We start from the raw sequence: 18,491 nt of genomic DNA, 5'->3' as shown, positions 1-18,491 counted from the left end.
CAGCTAAGGTGTTGCAACATGCAATGAAAAACTAATGATTGATGCTTCTCATCTCTCTCTGTTCCTGTCTGTCTGTCCCTGTCTATCCCTCTCTTTGACTCACTCTCCATCTCTGTAAAAAATAAATAAAATAATTTTTAAAAATGTATATTTTCTATGTACATGATGTGATGTGTTTTTTTAAACAACATACCTAATCCACCAATGAGGGTTAATAGCCATTATATATAGACAGAAAACTGGGTACTGCTAGCAGCTTTGTTGATGTCAATATAAGAGGTCTTGGATGTGTACTCATAGTTACATGTTGGCCTTAGATGTATACATAGATATAATGTGGTTTCTTGCTAACAGCAAGAGCTCCTGTATATAATTTTGTAGAAAATTTAAAATTTGTAGTAATAATCAATTTTCAGAGTCCTCTCCACACTATTTATTTATTTATTTATTTATTTATTTATTTATTTTTGCAGAAAACAGGGTCAAATCATCTACAGGCAGGTTAGTTATAAATTTACTGATTTTCCTTGTTCAATGACTACCTGTGCACTTCAGTAACTCTTGTTTTTAAAACTGGAAATTTTCTAGGTAGTACTCCATTTATTGTGGGTAGTGAGGTCTGGGAAGTTGACTTAGATGCTCGAAGCCTTCTGTCTGTAAGTGACAATGATAAAATGCATCTCATTGGTTGTAAGGCTTAAATAACATGATCCTGTCAAGGGCCTGGACTATGCATTTAGTTACTGACTTCTTTTCTTCCTTCTTACATGTTGCTTTTGCTTCCTTCCCAGATTCACCCTCTCTCTCTCTCTCTCTTCCTGTGCACCATAGAATGAGGTATTTTTAATTTTTAAAATTATTTTATTTTTGTAAGAATTTTTTTATAATTGATTTTAGAGAGAGAGGAAGGAAGAGAGAGAGAAACACTGATTTGTTGTTCTACTCACTTATGCATTTATTCATTGATTCATGTAGTTTTCCTGACTAGAGATTAAACCCCACAACCTCAGTGTATTGGGACAACATTCTACAAACTGAGCTACCTGACCAGGGTAGCGTTTTTTATTTTGGATCCACTTCTCATACCTAAGAGAAAGGAACCCTCTGCCAGAAACATAAGCAGTGGGTATCCAGGAAGCTTGCTGCCAAACTTGCCCCTCCTCATTAATGTACCTCCATGGCCTGTGTGCACAAGAGTAGTGCTGTGTGCAAAACTCTGTGTCTTCACATGATTCATCATGTAAAAGTTGGCAAAAAGTTTCCTAAGTGACCAAAACATTATCATAAATGTGACAGTAATGCATTTACAATCTAGTTGCATGATAAGTAATCCATGGACAAACCTGTATCCTCACCCTAAACATGAGACTGTGGCTGTGAGATGCATATTTAGTTTCTTTGTGGTTGCTATGAGTTTAGAATGAAGACACTGATTTTGACACAGCAAGAAACAAAAATACTCTCACAATACAAAGCAATCTCACTATACATTCAGGCTTTTTTTTTTTTTTTACTTAAAGAATGGAACAGCAACTGTCTCAACATGTCACTTTGACATCCAACAATGATTCCCAAGTAGGTAAGTCTGGATAGACTACAACGTAAACAAAGATGACATATGTGAAGAACCTGTGTGAATTAGGGATTTGCAAGCAACCACTTTATCACCAGTCTTAGCGCAGGGTTCCCTGGACACTCTCTCCCCTTCTGCTGTGAGAATGATAAGGCTGTTATGAACCTCTCACAAATAGAAGCAGTCAGAGCTGTCTGGTAGTATCATTTACAAGATTTTATTTTATGGAAACACTGAGGACTTTTTTCTCATGCCATCAGGCCTTTCTTGGAACTGCTTTGAAATATTCTTCCCTTGAAATGCCTGGTACTCCTTCATACCATTTCTGAAGCCAGATGTATTCGATCCTCATCTTCATAAAGAACCATTCATACTGATGAGGCCACTTCCTCATAATCAAGTGTCTGTAAGGATGGAGGAGAAGGTGTGATGAGCTTGTTCTTATCAGCAATTGCTCCTTCCTGGGGCACAAGTTCAGACTCTAGTGTACTGAGCCTCATTTGAGTTGAGACCTACTCAAACCAGCCAGGAGAAGAAGCCAGGGGTTCATGAATATGGTATGGGACAGCCTTAGGAAGACAGGAAATTGTTATTCCATAAGGTGGCAAATAGTTCAACTGTGGAGCAGAGCTCCTTGGTTGAATCCCAGTTTGACTGCTGATGAGCTGTGATGCCTTGCAGGAGGTTTGCTCTTTCAAATCTTGGTCTCATCACCTGTCACGTGGGATGACAATGATGGTGCTGAGACCATCGGGTTGCATAGGGAAAAAAAAATTAGGCACACATAAAGCACCTGCATAGAGGAAGTGCTCAGTTATTGTATCAGGAGGCAGAAAGAAAGGCATCATTGTATGAAATGTTGAAAGAATTGGGAGCCCATGACATAAATCTGTTCATGGGAAGATTTCCATCCCTGCAGCAGGCTTGGAACTGTTGGGACAATTTGAGAACCAGCCAAAGCAGACAGGGGCACCTCTTATGTCCTGCCTTCTGCTAGTTACTGACTTGCCTTTACCCCCACGCATAGCCCTAAACATACATCTTATTCTTTTTTTTTGTATCTTTCTGAAGTTAAAAGTGGGAAGGCAGTCAGACAGACTCCCACATGCGCCAAACTGGGATCCAACCGGCATGCCCACCAGGAGGTGATGTTCTGCTCCTCTGGGGCATTGCTATGTTTTCGTGGGAGTCATTCTAGTGCCTGAGGCAGAGGCCATGGAGCTGTCCTCAGTCTTCAACACCTGGGCCAATTTTTGCTTTGATGGAGCCTTGGCTGCAGGAGGGGAAGAAAGAGAGAAGAAGAGGAGAAAGGGTGGAGAAGCAGATGGTCGTTTCGCCTGTGTGCCCTGACCGGGAATTGAACCTGGGACTTTCACATGCTGGGCTGATGCTCTACCGCTGAGCCAACCAACCAGGGCCATACATCTTATTCTTAAGGGCAGGTCCTGTGGCTCACTTTTTAAATACTTCATAAAAATAAAAATTTTATTCATATCTATACATGTTATAAACAAAAGTCAAAGTTCAAGTGCAAACTGGAAAAATACACCCAAGACAGCTAGTGTGAGGTTCTTATTGCTGCCATCAAAGGGCAGCTCAGACCATTATTGTCATCAACTCAGAGACATCAAATGATACAGCCCTGACCTGTGCTTTTTATTACTGTATATTTTTGGGAAAACCAACTTCAAAGCACAGACAAATCTTGAAAACATGGCTTGTCTGGCAAATTCTGCTTCTTATGGAGACACTGTGATCACCTGGCTGGCAACTGTTAGTCAAGCGCAGCAGGGATCTTCTGAGTCAACAATATTCTTCCTGTATTTGGAGAACATTTTTCATATATCAAAATGATAATAGGCCCTGGCCAGTTAGCTCAGTGGTAGAGCATTGGCCCAGAGTGTGGAAGTCCCAGGTTCGATTTTTGGTGAGGGAACACAGGAGAAGCACCCATCTGCTTCTCCACCCTTCCCCCTCTCCTCTCTCTCTGTCTCTTCTCCTCCCACAGCCAAGGCTCCACTGGAGCAAAGTTGGCCCGGGTGCTGAGGATGGCTCCATGGCCTCTGCCTCAGGTGCTAGAATAGCTCTGGTTGCAAGGTAGCAAAAGCCCAGATGGGCAAAGCATCACCCCTTAGTGGGCATGCAGGGTGGATTCCAGTGGAATGTGGAAGTCTGTCTCTGCTTCCCTGCTTCTCACTTCAAAAAAATACAAAAAAAAAAAAAAAAAGTGATGATAGATACCATCTGGAAATACTAACGGTTTTATGAGAAACTGAAAACAAAATAAAAGGAACATAAAATAAAGACAGAGATTCTGACTTTTAAAAGTTGTCCATCATTTCTAGACCTAAATTGACCCAGCAGATCATCTAGAGCAGTTTTCCTGGTTCTGAGAAAAATTTGTAGCATAGAACTTCTCACTGTGTAGAGCTAAAGGGCCCCACTGCCCCGGGATGGAGTGTGCCTGGACAAAGGCCCCTGTCCCTTGTGAAGCTGGAGTGGTCAGTGTTGGCCAATGTGCACTGAGACTAGGGCCTCTTCGGGGAAGCATGGAGACGGGGGCTGTGGCAGGGGAGGTGCTATACTTTCCTCTTTTTATAGGTGTGTCTTAGATGTTTAAGTGACCTGCCCTACACCATACCATGAAATTAATGGTGGGACAGATTCTGTCCCAGCTTGGTGAGGCTTCGTAAGCTGAGTGTATGCTGAGCTACTAGCTCCTCCACCTGTCAGAGATTTCCTCACCTCATCCATAAAAACTCAGCTTTCAGGGTCTTCTAGTTCTGTGATCTCTAAACATCAGGTAAGAGCACCCTAGTTTTTGCACATTATTCCAACTATGTGCTGTGATTTTAGAGTGTCAGCTTTCCTTAAAACTAAGTATTATACAACATCCCCCCTCATGGTTTACTCTCTGTGGTTCAGTAATATCAGTTAACCATGGTCTGAAAATTTGAAATGAATAATTCCAGAAATAAATAAATGATGTGTTTTAAATTATAGGTGTTATGAGTAGCATAACGAAATCTTGACTTTCCTGCTCTATCCTGCTCATGATGTGAATCATTGCTTTGTTGTCTACACACTGTGCGCACCTTTTGCTGCTTAGCCTTCTCGGTTATCAGAGAGAAAGAGACAGAGACCAAATTCACATAGCTTTTATTTCAGTATCTTGTTATATTATTATTCTTAAACTCTTACTGTGCCTAAATTATAAATAAAACTTTATCATAGGTATGTAAGTACAGGGAAAACACACACATATACATATGTATGTGTATATGTGCATATATATGTATATATGTATATAGCTTGGTACTTTCTGTGGTTTTAGGCTGTGCTGAAACTTCAGGCATCCTCAGGGGATCTTGGAAGGTTTTAACCTCCAATAAGGAAGAACTACTGTATTTAAAGGATTATTTTTCAATAAATGTAATAGGGGTAGGTATAATACAGAGAAGAATGGAAAATGTGTATTCATTTTTAAGTAAAAAATTAGGGTAGTGTTGGGGACTACCCATATGCTTTGCTCATGCTTAAGGAACTTGTTCTCACCTGCCTGAAGTTTTTCTTTATTACACATTCTTGTTAAGTTGTAACAAGAGAACTAGAGGACAGGACCACATTTTAAAGTAAATTACTTCATGTGAGAACATTGTGTCCTCTTTGAAAATGTTGTAATCTGTTGTTTTTGACCTTCTAAAATTGTAGTCACTTAATTGAGAATTTTTCTTGGAGTTTCAGAGGAAAGAATGATACAATGCAATATACATAATAACTATAAAAATTGGACCTACATTGAACTTTGTGAAAAACCCAAGATAGAAGAAAATAATTGAATATAGTAAACAAGAACTAAATTTACATATACTAAACCAGACTTTCATCAGTTGTATGTAGTTTATTTGTTCACTATTAAAGCTAATTCTTCACAGAATTGCTCTGTGCTGAAAGAAATGAAATTAGCACTCATAAGTAAGACATTATAGACTAATACATTACATTTAAATAGGGAGGGTTTATTTCTCTACTGGTGGTGGTTACATAGACTGGAAAGGAGTTCTACATTTAAGTAAGTAAATAGTAAACCTTTAATTTACACAGTGGGCAACCTAGCTAAACTCATTATATCTTCCTTCCTACTTGTAGTAGGCAGGAGAATGTCCGCTTCCTCCCCAAAGATGTCCACATCTTAAACTCTGAAACATGTAACTGTGTTGCTTTATGTGGCAGAGAGAAACTGAGGTTGACAATCAGCTAATTTTGGGTAGGGAGATTATCGTGGATTATCTGGCTGGGCCCAAAGCAATCACAAATTTCCTAAAACATGGAAGAGGGAGGCAAAAGAGCATGTTGGAATATTGTGATGTGAGAAAGACTCAACTCGCCACAGCTGGCTTTGAAGACAGAATGGCACGAGCCAAGGAATACATCGACCTTCTCTCCTGGAAAGGAATGATATCCTTGGTTTAACCTAGTAATACTCGTATGGGACTTCTGACTTCCAGAACTGTAACATAATTAACTTGTATTGATATAAGTTACTAAATTGCAGTCATTTGTTTTAGCAGTATGAGGAAACTAGCATGCCATCAGAAGGGAACTGAATTTCAGTTATGTGAGTATGACGTACTGAGGTTACCTGCTTCCGAAATAGTAAGTGCAACCACGAAGGAAGATCTTGTGTACCCTGGGTACCCTGATCAAGGGCTTTCAATTTATGAAAACCTATTTGGGTGAAAAGGAGCTGTGGAAGACATTCCCTATTTTCTTGGCAATCCACTTCTCCATCATAATGCTTCGAGGAATCCTTGTCCATCCCCAGATTCTCAAGACTGGGGTCACCTAAATCATACAACATAATCTATCATTTGGCCACAGTGATGAATTCAAGAATTGGCACAAGAGCAAAACTGGTCATTAGGCTCAAGAAAGTACATGGTGGGGACTTTTGGAATAGCAATCCCCTTACACTCTTTTGGCATCTACTGACAGAGGTGCTCACTTTTGCCAGACATAAACAGGAAACATATGAACCTGCAGTTGTTGGCACCACATTGGAACACAAGTGGATCCCCCTTAAGATGAAGCAGACATTGGAGAAGGCAGCAAGGAGAAATGTAAAAATATAATTTTGCTGACATTGCAGAATCCCTAAGAAAACCTACCTCTGGACTTTCTTTTTTTCTCTCTCTTTTTTTAATTATTATTATTTTTAATTAATTTTACTAGGGTGACATCAATAAATCAGGGTACATATGTTCAAAGAAAACATGTCCAGGTTATCTTGTCGATCAATTATGTTGCATATCCATCACCCAAAGTCAGACTGTCCTCTGTCACCTTCTATTTAGTTTTCTTTGTGCCCCTCCTCCTCTCCCTTCCCATCACCCCCCTCCCGTAACCACCACACTCTTATCTATGACTCTTAGTCTCATTTTTATGTACCACCTATGTATGGAATAATGCAGTTCTTGGTTTTTCTGATTTACTTATTTCACTTGGTATAATGTTATCAAGATCCCACCATTTTGTTGTAAATGATCCAATGCCATCATTTCTTATAGCTGAGTAGTATTCCATAGTGTATATGTGCTACATATTCTTTATCCAGTCTTCTATTGAAGGGCTTTTTGGTTGTTTCCATGTCTTGGCCACTGTGAACAATGCTGCAATGAACATGGGGCTGCATGTGTCTTTACGTATCAATGTTTCTGAGTTTTGGGGGTATATACCCAGTAGAGCAGTGGTTCTCAACCTTTCTAATGCTGTGACCCCGCAATACAGTTCCTCATGTTGTGGTGACACCAAATAATTTTGGTGGCTACTTCATAACTGTAATTTTGCTACAGTTATGATTCGGAATGTAAATACCTGATATGCATTATGTATTTTCCAATGGCTTTTAGGCGACCCCGCCGGGGTCGTGACCCACAGGTTGAGAACCGCTGCAGTAGAGGGATTCCTGGGTCATAAGGTAGTTCTATTTTCAATTTTTTGAGAAACCACCATACTTTCTTCCATAATGGTTGTACTACTTTACATTCCCACCAACAGTGAATGAGGGTTCCTTTTTCTCCGCAGCCTCCAACATTTGCTATTGCCTGTTTTGTTGATAATAGCTAATCTAACAGATGTGTGGTGGTATCTCATTGTAGTTTTGATTTGCATTTCTCTAATAACTAATGAAGATGAGCATTTTTTCATATATCTGTTGGCCATTTGTATTTCTTCCTGGGAGAAGTGGGGTTTTTTTTGGATTGTTTGTTTGTTTGTTGTTGAGTTTTATGAGTTCTTTTTATATTTTGGATATTAGGCCCTTATCTGAGCTGTGGTTTGAAAATATCATTTCCCATTTAGTTGGCTGTCTATTTATTTTGTTGTCATTATCTCATGCTGAGCAAAAACTTCTTACTCTGATGTAGTCCCATTCACTTTTCTTTGCCTTCACTTCCCTTGCCTTTGGAGTCAAATTCATAAAATGCTCTTTAAAACCAAGGTCCATGAGTTTAGAACCTATGTTTTCTTCTATGTACTTTATTGTTTCATGTCTTATATTTAGGTCTTTTATCCATTTTGAATTAATTTTAGTACAAGGGGACAAACTGTAGTCAAGTTTATTCTTTTGCATGAAGCTTTCCAGTTTTCCCAGCACCATTTGTTGAAGAGGCTTTCTTTTCTCCATTGTGTGTTGTTGGCCCCTTTATCAAAAATTATTTGACCATATATATGTGGTTTTATTTCTGGACTTTCTATTCTGTTCCATTGGTCTGAGTGTCTATTTTTCTGCCAATACCATGCTGCTTTGATTGTTATGGCTCTATAATATAGTTTGAAGTCAGGTATTGTAATGCCCCCAGCTTCATTCTTTTTCTTTAGGATTGCGTTAGCTATTCGGGGCTTTTTTATAGTTTCATATAAATCTGATGATTTTTGTTCCATTTCTTTAAAAAATGTCATAGGAATTTTGATGGGAATTGCATTAAATTTGTATATTGCTTTGGGTAATATGGCCATCTCTATTATATTTATTCTTCCTATCCAAGAACAAGGAATATTCTTCCATCTCATTGTATCTTTTTCGATTTCCCTTAACAATGCTTTATAGTTTTCATTATATAAGTCCTTTACATTCTTTGTTATGTTTATTCCTAGGTATTTTATTTTTTTGTTGTTGCAATTGTGAAGGGGATTATTTTTTTGAGTTAATTCTCAAATGTTTCATTGTTGGCATATAGAAAGGCTATGGACTTTTGTATGTTAATTTTGTATCCTGCGACCTTACTGTATTGGCTTATTGTTTCTAGTAGTTTTTTTGTAGATTCTTTGGGGTTTTCGATGTATAGGATCATGTCATTTGCAAAAAGTGATACCTTTACTTCTTTTTTTCCGATATAGATGCCTTATATTTCTTTGTCTTGTCTGATTGCTCTGGCTAGAACCTCTAGCACCACATTAAATAAGAGTGGATAACCCTGTCTTGTTCCTGATTTAAGGGGGAAAGACTTAAGTTTTATGTCATTTAATATGATGTTAGCTGATGGTTTATCATATATGGCCTTTATAATGTTGAGATATTTTCCTTCTATACCTATTTTGTTGAGAGTCTTAAACATAAAATTGTGTTGTATTTTATCAAATGCCTTTTCTGCATCTATTGATAAAATCATGTGGTTTTTGTTCTTTGTTTTGTTGATATGATGTATTACGTTAACCATTTTACGTATGTTGAACCATTCTTGAGATTCTGAGATGAATCCCACTTGATCATGATGTATTATTTTTTTACTATGTTGTTGTATTCAATTTGCTAGTATTTTGTTTAGTATTTTAGCATCTGTATTCATTAGAGATATTGGTCTGTAGTTTTCTTTTTTTGTGCTGTCTTTGCCCGGTTTCAGTATGAGGGTTATGTTGGCCTCATAAAATGTGTTTCGAAGTACGGCTTCTTCTTCAATTTTTTGAAAGACTTTGAGTAGAATAGGAACCAAGTCGTCTTTGAATGTTTGATAGAATTCACTAGTATAACTGTCTGGGCCTGGACTTTTATTTTTGGGGAGGTTTGAAATATTTTTTTCTATTTCTTCCCCACTAATCAGTCTGTTTAGGCTTTCTGCTTCTTCTTGACTCAGTCTAGGAAGGTTGTATTGTTCTAGGAATTTATTTATTTCTTCTAGATTGTTGAATTTAGTGGCATAAAATTTTTCATAGTATTCTATAATAATTCTTTGTATATCTATGACATCCATGGTGATTTCTCCTCTTTCATTTTGGATTTTGTTTATATGAGTCCTTTCTCTTTTTCCTCGGTAAGTCTTGCCAAGGGTTTGTCAATTTTATTGATCTTTTCAAAGAACCAGCTCCTTGTTCTATTAATTTTTTCTATAGTTTTTCTGTTCTCTCTTTCATTTATTTCTGCTCTGATTTTTATTAACTCCTTTTTTTGGCTGGTTTTGGGTTGTCTTTGTACTTCTTTTTCCAGTTCCTTAAGGTGTGAAGTTAAGTGGTTCACTTGGGGGCTCTCCTGTTTGTTCATAAAGGCCTGAAGTGATATGAACTTCCCTCTTATCACTGCTTTTGCTGCATCCCATAGATTGTGATATGTCGTATTGTCATTTTCATTTGTCTGTATATATCTTTTGATCTCTGCACTTATTTCTTCTTTGACCCATTCATTTTTTAAAAGTATGTTGTTTAGTTTCCACATTTCTGTGGGTTTTTTTTCATCTTTCTTGCAGTTGAATTCTACTCTCAATGCTTTATGATCAGAAAATATGCTTGGTACATCTTTGATTTTTCTGAATTTGCTGATGTTATTTTTGTGGCCCAACATATGGTCAATTCTTGAGAATGATCCATGTACACCTGAGAAAATGTATACTCTGCCACTTTGGGATGAAATGTCCTGTAGATGTCTATCATATCCAGGTGCTCTAGTGTTTTGTTTAAGGCCAATATATCTTTATTGATTCTCTGTTTGGATGACCGATCTAGAGCCATCTGCGGTGTATTGAGGTCTCCAAGTATGATTGTATTTTTGTCAGTTTTTGTTTTAAGGTCTATAAGTAGTTGTCTTATATATTTTGGTGCTCCTTGGTTTGGTGCATATATATTAAGAATTGTTATGTCTTCTTAATTCAGCGTCCCCTTAATCATTATGAAATGACCATCTTTGTCTCTGAGTACTTTTGCTGTCTTGTAGTCAGCATTATCCCATATGAGTATTGCTAAGCCTGCTTTTCTTTGGATGTTATGTGCTTGAAGTATTGTTTTCCAGCCTTTCACTTTGAATTTGTTTTTATCCTTGTTGCTTAGATGAGTTTCTTGTAGGCAGCATACAGTTGGATTTTCTTTTTTAATCCATTCTGCTACTTTGTGCCTTTTTATTGGTGAGTTTAATCCATTTACATTTAGTGTAACTATTGACACTTGTGGGTTCCCTATTGCCATTTTATACATTGCTTTCTGTCATTTTTGTGTCTTTTTGATTCTTCTCTTTTGTTTTTCTATCCTTTGTTTTTGTTTGGTTGTATTCCATACTTCTTTCCTCTGTTGCTATCTTTTTTAAATCATGTGCTTTTGTGGTGGTTTTTTCAAGGGTGGTTACCATTAAGTAATGAAAAGGGTTCCTACCCTGTTCATTATAATGCGCTATCTTGTGAGTACTTCTGTACTCCATCGTCCTTTGCTACTGTTAATCTCCATCCTCTCCCATTTTTTTTGTTTGTTTTTGTTGTCACAGTTTAAGTTTGGTTTTATTGTGTTCTTTGTGGAGCTTTTACTTGTGGTTTTGTTTTGTTTTGTTCTTTGGATCTGGTTGGAAAACCCCCTTTAGTAATTCCTGGAGTGGGGGTTTTCTGATGATAAATTCCTTCATCTTTTCTGTATCTGTGAATGTTTTTATTTCTCCTTCATATTTGAAGAATAGCTTTGATGGGTTTAGTATTCTTGGCTGAATGTTCCTCTCCTTTAGGACTTTAAATAATGGGGTCCACTCTCTTCTAGTTTGTAGAGTTTCTGTTGAGAAATCTGATCATAATCTAATTGGCCTTCCTTTATATGTTGTATTCTTTTTCCTGGCTGCCTTTTGACTTTTTTCTTTGTCATTGTTTTGCGCCAATTTCATTATGATGTGCCTTGGAGTAGGTTTGTTGGGGTTAAGAAAATTCAGAATTCTGTTTGCTTCTTGAATTTGAGGCTTTGGTTCTTTCCACAGTCTTGGGAAGTTCTCGTTTATTATTTGTTTGAATATATTCTCCATTCCATTTTCTCTCTCTTCTCCCTCTGATATACCTATTATTCTTATGTTATTCTTTTTGATGGAGTCAGACAATTCCTGTAAGGCTTTCTCATTTTTTTAAATTTTTGAGTCTCTTTCTTCTTGTCTCTGTTGTGCCTCAAGTTGCTTGTCTTCTATGTCACTAATCCTACCTTTTATCTGGCCTATTCTATTAGCTAAGCTTATTACCTTGTTTTTCAGTTCGTGAATTGAGTTTTTCATCTCTTTTTGATTTGTTTTTATAGTTTCAATTTCCTTGGTAATATATTCTTTGTGTTTGTTGAGTTGTTTTCTGAGCTCCTTAAATTGCCTTTCTGTGTTTTCTTGTATATCTCTGAGTATTTTTAGAATTTCTATTTTAAATTCTCTGTCATTTAGCTCCAAGTTTTCCAATATATTAAATTTTTTCTCCATAGATTTTTCCTCATCTATCTGCACTACCTCTCTTTCTTTTGTATCCATGATATTCGATTTCCTTGTCCTTAATGGCATCTGAAGGTGATTTTGTTGATAGTACTAATAAAAATTAATAAAGAATAAAAAATTAAAAAAATTAAAAATTATTATTTTTTCACTCCTCTTCTCTCCCCTCCTTCTTGAGAGAATCTTGTGGTGAACTGTGAATTATATTGTGCTAAATAGAACAAAATCTACCTATAATGAAGGGTCTGAGTTGGGGAGAAATGATAAAGGGGCAAAAAAGCAGGCATGGACCCAGAAAATGCAAAAAAGGAAAAAATTTGGGTCATGAATAAAATGATTTGCTTTTAGGTGATGGTTAACTAAGAGATATAATGAGAGGAATAAGAGGGAAACAGAAAAAATGGAAAAAATATTTTAAAATTTCCATTGTATTTAGTGGAGCAAAAACTAGATAAAATGGAGAGCCAGGGTTGGAGCACTGCTAGTGAAGTAAAAAAGCAAAATAAAAAAACCCCAAAGCACCACAAAGAAAAATTTGAATCCCAAGTAAAATAATTTGTTCATGATTGAGGATTGAATGAGAGGAAAAGTAAAGGAGAAAAGAAGAATCTAATATAGAGGGAGAAAAAATAGAAAGAGGAAAACACAAAAAAGAAGAAAAAAGAACAAAAGGAGAGAGAGAGAGAGAGAGTTAAGGGTTTTGGAGTGCAACCCTCATAGAGAGAAAGGAAGAGGAAAGGAAAGGTAATGAGAGATGTAACACTATGGGTAGTGAAGTTCAAGGAGAGGAGAGAGGAAGACCAGCAGAGAATTAAACGACCAAATGGAAAAGGAAGAAAATAATCATGACAAGAAGATAAGAGAAACAAATGAACAAATATAATAAAATGGGATAGGTTATAAAGTCTGTGGATTATTCTTGATTTTGAGAGGTTATCTTCTTGCTCTTTTGCTGTGGACCAGCACGGCTCCTAATAATGGTGCGGAATTAAGGAAACACACTTGTCAAAACAAAAACGATGGGACTGGGAGGATTCTTCAAACTGCCTGGCAGTATCTGAGTGCCCCATACCCCCAGTTCGCTTTATTATATAGCCATATGCAAATCAAGGACCCTGATACAAAGTTGCACATCCAAGGCTAAGACAGGAACTCTCCGAAGGCATAAAACAGGATGCATTAGTGAAATCTACCAACATCCAAAAACAAACAGTCAGAGGAAGGGCATGTATATTGCTTCCAGCAGCCCAAGGAAGCAAGTGGAGTGAGTGCAAATACTCAGCATTAAAGCCAAATATGGAGATGGAGTGGGGAGAACTTAGCCTTTTGCTAAGCCTCAAAATCTACAATGGCTTTTTGCCATTTACGGTCCACAACACTCTTTTCTCTTCCTCTTCCTGATCGGTGACTCTGTACCCGGGTTCTGCCCTTGTGGCACGTTTAGGTAGAGGTTTGCAGTTGATAAGTCTCTATGGTGATGTCATATATTGGGCTTCAGTCTTGTTGGCAGTCGAGGCTCATAGCATTTGCAGGCTTTGACAATGAGAGAGTCCATTTTCCCAGAGCCTCTCTCCTAGTCTTTCCTTCCTGAATTAGCAGCCTGATGATCCAGCTATGGGGTTGCTGTTGCCTCTGCCTTTGCGTTTAGTGTGGAACTGCTGGAGGCTCCAAGGATAGATTTTTCTGTCTCTGGTTGAAGATCTTGTTGAATTTTGGGGGAGATTTATCGGTATTGCTTCTTATCGCGCCATTTCTCTGACGTCACTCTCTGGACTTTCAAAAATGTAAACTACTAAGTTTCTTTAATTTTCTAAGCAATTCTGAGCTTACTTATCTGTTTCTTGTAAAGGAAAGGTTTCATGCTAATGAAGGGCTTCAAGTTTTTGGAACTTTCTCTCCATTGTTAGAGTGGATCATAAGGTTGAGGCATGCCCACCTCACGTTAGATGGTATTAACAGCAACCCACAAACTATTGTCTCTATGGGCAGTTAAGTCATGATGGAACTGTGTAAATCCAGAACACAGTTCACATATGCATGTGTTTACATAAAGCAATATCAAGCAAGCAAGGGCAGCCTGCATTATTCACAAATGTATACATTTCCTTAGGATAAGACTATATGCTCCATCTATTGGGAGCAGTTCTCCACGGATCTTTCATGTTTCTGAACATCTTGTGAGCCAAGGACTAGTTTCCTTTGTTTTGGACCATCTTTTTACAAACATATTAATAGAAAAATAGTCTTGGGATATAAAGTGTCCCTTGTGGAGCAGAGGGCAGGGTTGTCTACTGTCCAGTAGGATGAAGGTACTGTCTCCATCTGGGACAAAGGACAGGTAGGTTTACCCTCCTATATACTGTATAAGATTTTGGTTCTTTAGACTCAGGGGTCCTCTCCTGTAAGGCAAACTACTGTGTGTACAGATGTCACCTGGTGCTCTTTGAATCACCTTGTGGGAAGTGGGACTCGGGGAATCTCCCTGCCATTAAATGCTGCTTTACAGTTTTTGACACCACATAAAAATAGTAAATTTCTTTGTTTTTGGTTGGAATTAAATTACTTTGGAATTGGTGAGGTAAAATATTTATATCATGCTGATCAGAAGCTCTGATTTATGTATTTTCTAGCTATATTTTTTCAAGTAATAAAAAAGAGGGGCAAAACTATTTTTAAAATGTTATCCATTCTTTAGACAGAAATGCTTTATATTACATGAATTATAGAGCAAAAAATGAAAGAGAGCCTACTGGTGCAAAGTTTGAAATCTATTGGTGACCTTACTCTTTCTAGATTAATCCAGGGCCTATAGGTTCATCCCCCGACTGAGGGTGTGAACAGCACTGGCACAAAAGGAACTCCCTCTCCACTTCCCTGAACCTCCCCCAAGTCTGCTTGTATCCCCTGTTCCCAGCTAAGCATTTTGAACAGCACCCCACCTTACCCCCTGGCCTGAAATGTCACCTTTCATTTCCTGATCTCTGACTCTTGACTCTATCTAGCTTAACTCCATGTCTTGGCTTCTGGTGGAAGAAGAAAAACATGTACTACTAAAGAAGTAATAACTGACTGCCAATGGTTTTGAGTTTGGGCATCATCTGTGTGTGATTGGGGTCGAGAGGATGGTGGTGGGTGTAGAGAGTAGCAAATTCACTTCAGGAAGATGCTGTTCCTTTGTTGAGGAAAGCACTTTAGTGAGCTTGATTATCAATGCAAGGCCAGGCTGTCCTTCCCAGTGCACCCCAGGCCGGGGTTCTTCCTAAAGAAAAAGCCTCTTTCCCTTAAAGGGCAAATGGAAATCTGTGGAGCCTCTTTAGTGTCGTGGCAACTGGGTTGGGGGACTGAACTTGCCTTTACTGGGCAGGGGCCAAGAATTCTAAATGTTCTGCAATGCATGGGATTATCTTGCACAATAAACTGTCCCTAGGCTCCCCGGCCCTTTCCACTGCCAGATGCAATAGAACTCCTTGAGACATGATGCTGAGCTTTGTCACTCTCTTGGATTGTCCAGTCAGGCAGTAAATTAAGGACAGTTTGTACAGATCAGTGTTTTCAACTTAACTGTGGCACTATAGACACTCATGGTTCCACCTATGGTGGCAGCTGACATGTACATTGCAGAATATTTAGACACTTTCCTAGGCTCTACCCATAAGTTTGCAGTAGCATCCTCTGCCCTCAAGGTGTAATAATCAAAGGTGTCTCCAGATGTCACTCAGCGGTGGGATTCAGCGTATTTGCACTGGTTCGGTAGAACTGATACCTAATTTTTTGTTGAGTTCAGTGAACTGGATGTTAAAATGGCACTTGTAATCAGGGTTCTCTCTATGGTGGGTGCCTGGGCAGCCACCCAATGTAGAAATCATAAATTTACATTCCTTACTCTTTTTACACGTTCATCTGCACAACAGCATACCCTAAGCTCCAGTAGTAAAGTTCATTCCATCCATAGGTGAAAAAAATTGCAAGTGAGGATGCCAATCAAGAAGCGATATGGAAATATCTTAACAATTTTATTGTTTTTGTCAGGTATTATTTAATATTTTTTCATTACTATTTTGAAACTTTCTTATAATCTAGTTTTGTGTACCTCTTTTATTGTTCTTATTTAAGTATTAAATGCATGAAATAATAAACTATCTCTCAGTATATCATTTTTTTATACCTAAAACAGTCATCATGGCAGACAACAATTGTTAAATTATTTGGATTCCACCACTGACATTGCCTAATATCCCCTGGGGAAGGTCTCAGACCTCCCATTTGAGACTACCTTGTGCAGATGAAGGTACTTTTACAGACAGTGGAAGGAGAGGACTTCCGCACTTTGTTGAAGTGATGTGGGTGGCATATGCAATTGAGAGAATGAAAGGGATGAGTAGGTTTGGTGTGAAATAAAAGGGAGTAGGCATGAAACTGAGGCCTGGAAAAGGAATGACTTTCTAGTAGTGTTGACAACGCATGGGAGGATTTTGCCATGAATTTAAAGTGGAGGTGTCAACCTGACTGCATGGGCTGTCACTGCAATGCTGAGTACTTGAGTGCAGGAACAGAGAAGGAGGAAAGAAGGTTTAAGGGGATTGGTGTATCCAGGCAGGAGGTCCAAAGGGAGAGGGGCAGAGGAGGTGCTGATGGTCTCAGGAGTGATTTTAAAGATAAAATCACAAAGTTAAAATTTTTTTTAATATTTTCATTTACTTTTTTTTTCTGAGATAAATCTTCCACAAGAAGATGAGTAAGAACCAAAGGAAAGAAATGAATTGATTAAGGTACAATGTAAGCAAATCTAAAGAGGACTGAGATATACAATGTAAATAAAATATAGATTATTAAAATGTAAACTAATTATAAATTTCAATGGAAAGATTTAGCAGCCATTCACCTTTTATTTTAACGTTATTTATTGACTGTTAATTTATTTTACTTCCTTAAGAGTGATATGGGTGACATCATAGAAATGGCACCGTGAGGAGCACAACTGAAAAATCTCCCCAAAATTTCAACAAGTTCATCAATCAGAGACAGAAAAATCTATCCTTGGAGCATCCTGGAGTTCCACACCCTGAAGGCGAAGGTAGGGTCAAGCAAAAAATTGACTAAATATATAATCAACCCTGAGGGAAATAAGTTGGAGAAAGAAACACTCTGCTTTCCTCACTAACCTGAGCAAAGGCTGCTTTCACTTGGAACTGAGAGTTGGGAGGAGCTAAGGGTGTGGAGGTAGCTAGGCTGCAGAACGGACATTTGTTCAAGCTGAGGAAAGAGTGTGCCTGTGGTGAATCAGTCCACATGAGCAACTGCCTATGCAACGCGCTGCAAGCATCCCAACAGCCCGCGCATGCCAAGGGCAACCACCACGTGCGAGCAACCACCCGTGCCACGAGCAGCAGCTGCTGGTGGTGCATGGGGAGTGCGCCAAGGTGAACTTCCCTGCACCCAAGCTTCTCTAGATGGACGGGGCACCTCACCCAGCCATTCAAGCTAACAATCAAGTGTTGGGGGAGGGGTGCATGGGCAGTTTACAGTTCATTCTGGAGAAATTTGGTGGATCCAATCACTGAAATTAGCTTAACCCACAGGCTGCTCACCTCCCAACTGACCTACGTGGCTCTAATTGACAAGATCTCTCTCAGTTCAGCGATCCAAGACAAGACGCATGATATTTTTTAGTGCCTCTTGCTAAAGGTGTGGAGGCAACTTCTGATTGGCAGAGCTTTCATACTCAGGGATATATGCTAAAAAGAGGGACTTCACAGTATTAAGACCTCCTGTACTGCAGGCAGCGACTAGGGCATCTTCTTCCCAGCCAAAACAGGTTACAAAGTGCAGAAAGCCTGGGGAGAGTGGTCCCACAGAGTGCTAGGCATTCTTAACAGGCCTGGAGGCTCATAGAAAGTCACCTTGAGAGCAATTGACTCCCAGCCCCACCTGATAATGCTGGCGGCTCTGACTACCAGAACCTTACCCAGAGCCCTGCATTGAGCGGGGATAGAGTGGGGATTTGCCAGCTCTTTGAGCCTCTTACTCCCTAGGCAGAGGCAGTGGCAGCCTCATAGCTGGATCATCAGGCTGCTAATTCAGGAAGGAGAGACTAGGAGAGAGGCTCTGGGAAAATGGACTCTCTCGTTGGAGCCTGCAAATGCTAACAAGCCTTGACTACCAATGAGATTGAAGAGATTGAAGCCAAATATATGACATTGCTGTAGAGTCTCATCA

General features: G+C 38.7%; 1 protein-coding gene across 1 annotated transcript in view; it reads right to left on the bottom strand.

Moving 5' to 3' along the window:
• Positions 1–1,829: 1,829 nt before the first annotated feature.
• The window catches only part of CREG2 (cellular repressor of E1A stimulated genes 2), a 28,793-nt gene continuing 12,131 nt past the window's right edge, over positions 1,830–18,491 (bottom strand). Inside the window, 2 exon segments of the mRNA XM_066377209.1 lie at positions 1,830–1,977; positions 3,260–3,391. Coding sequence (XP_066233306.1) covers positions 1,830–1,977; positions 3,260–3,391 — 280 coding nt within the window.

The sequence above is a fragment of the Saccopteryx leptura genome, chromosome 3, assembly GCF_036850995.1.
Source record: "Saccopteryx leptura isolate mSacLep1 chromosome 3, mSacLep1_pri_phased_curated, whole genome shotgun sequence".
Classification (NCBI taxonomy): Eukaryota; Metazoa; Chordata; class Mammalia; order Chiroptera; family Emballonuridae; genus Saccopteryx; species Saccopteryx leptura.
This window is presented reverse-complemented; position numbering and strand designations above follow the sequence as displayed.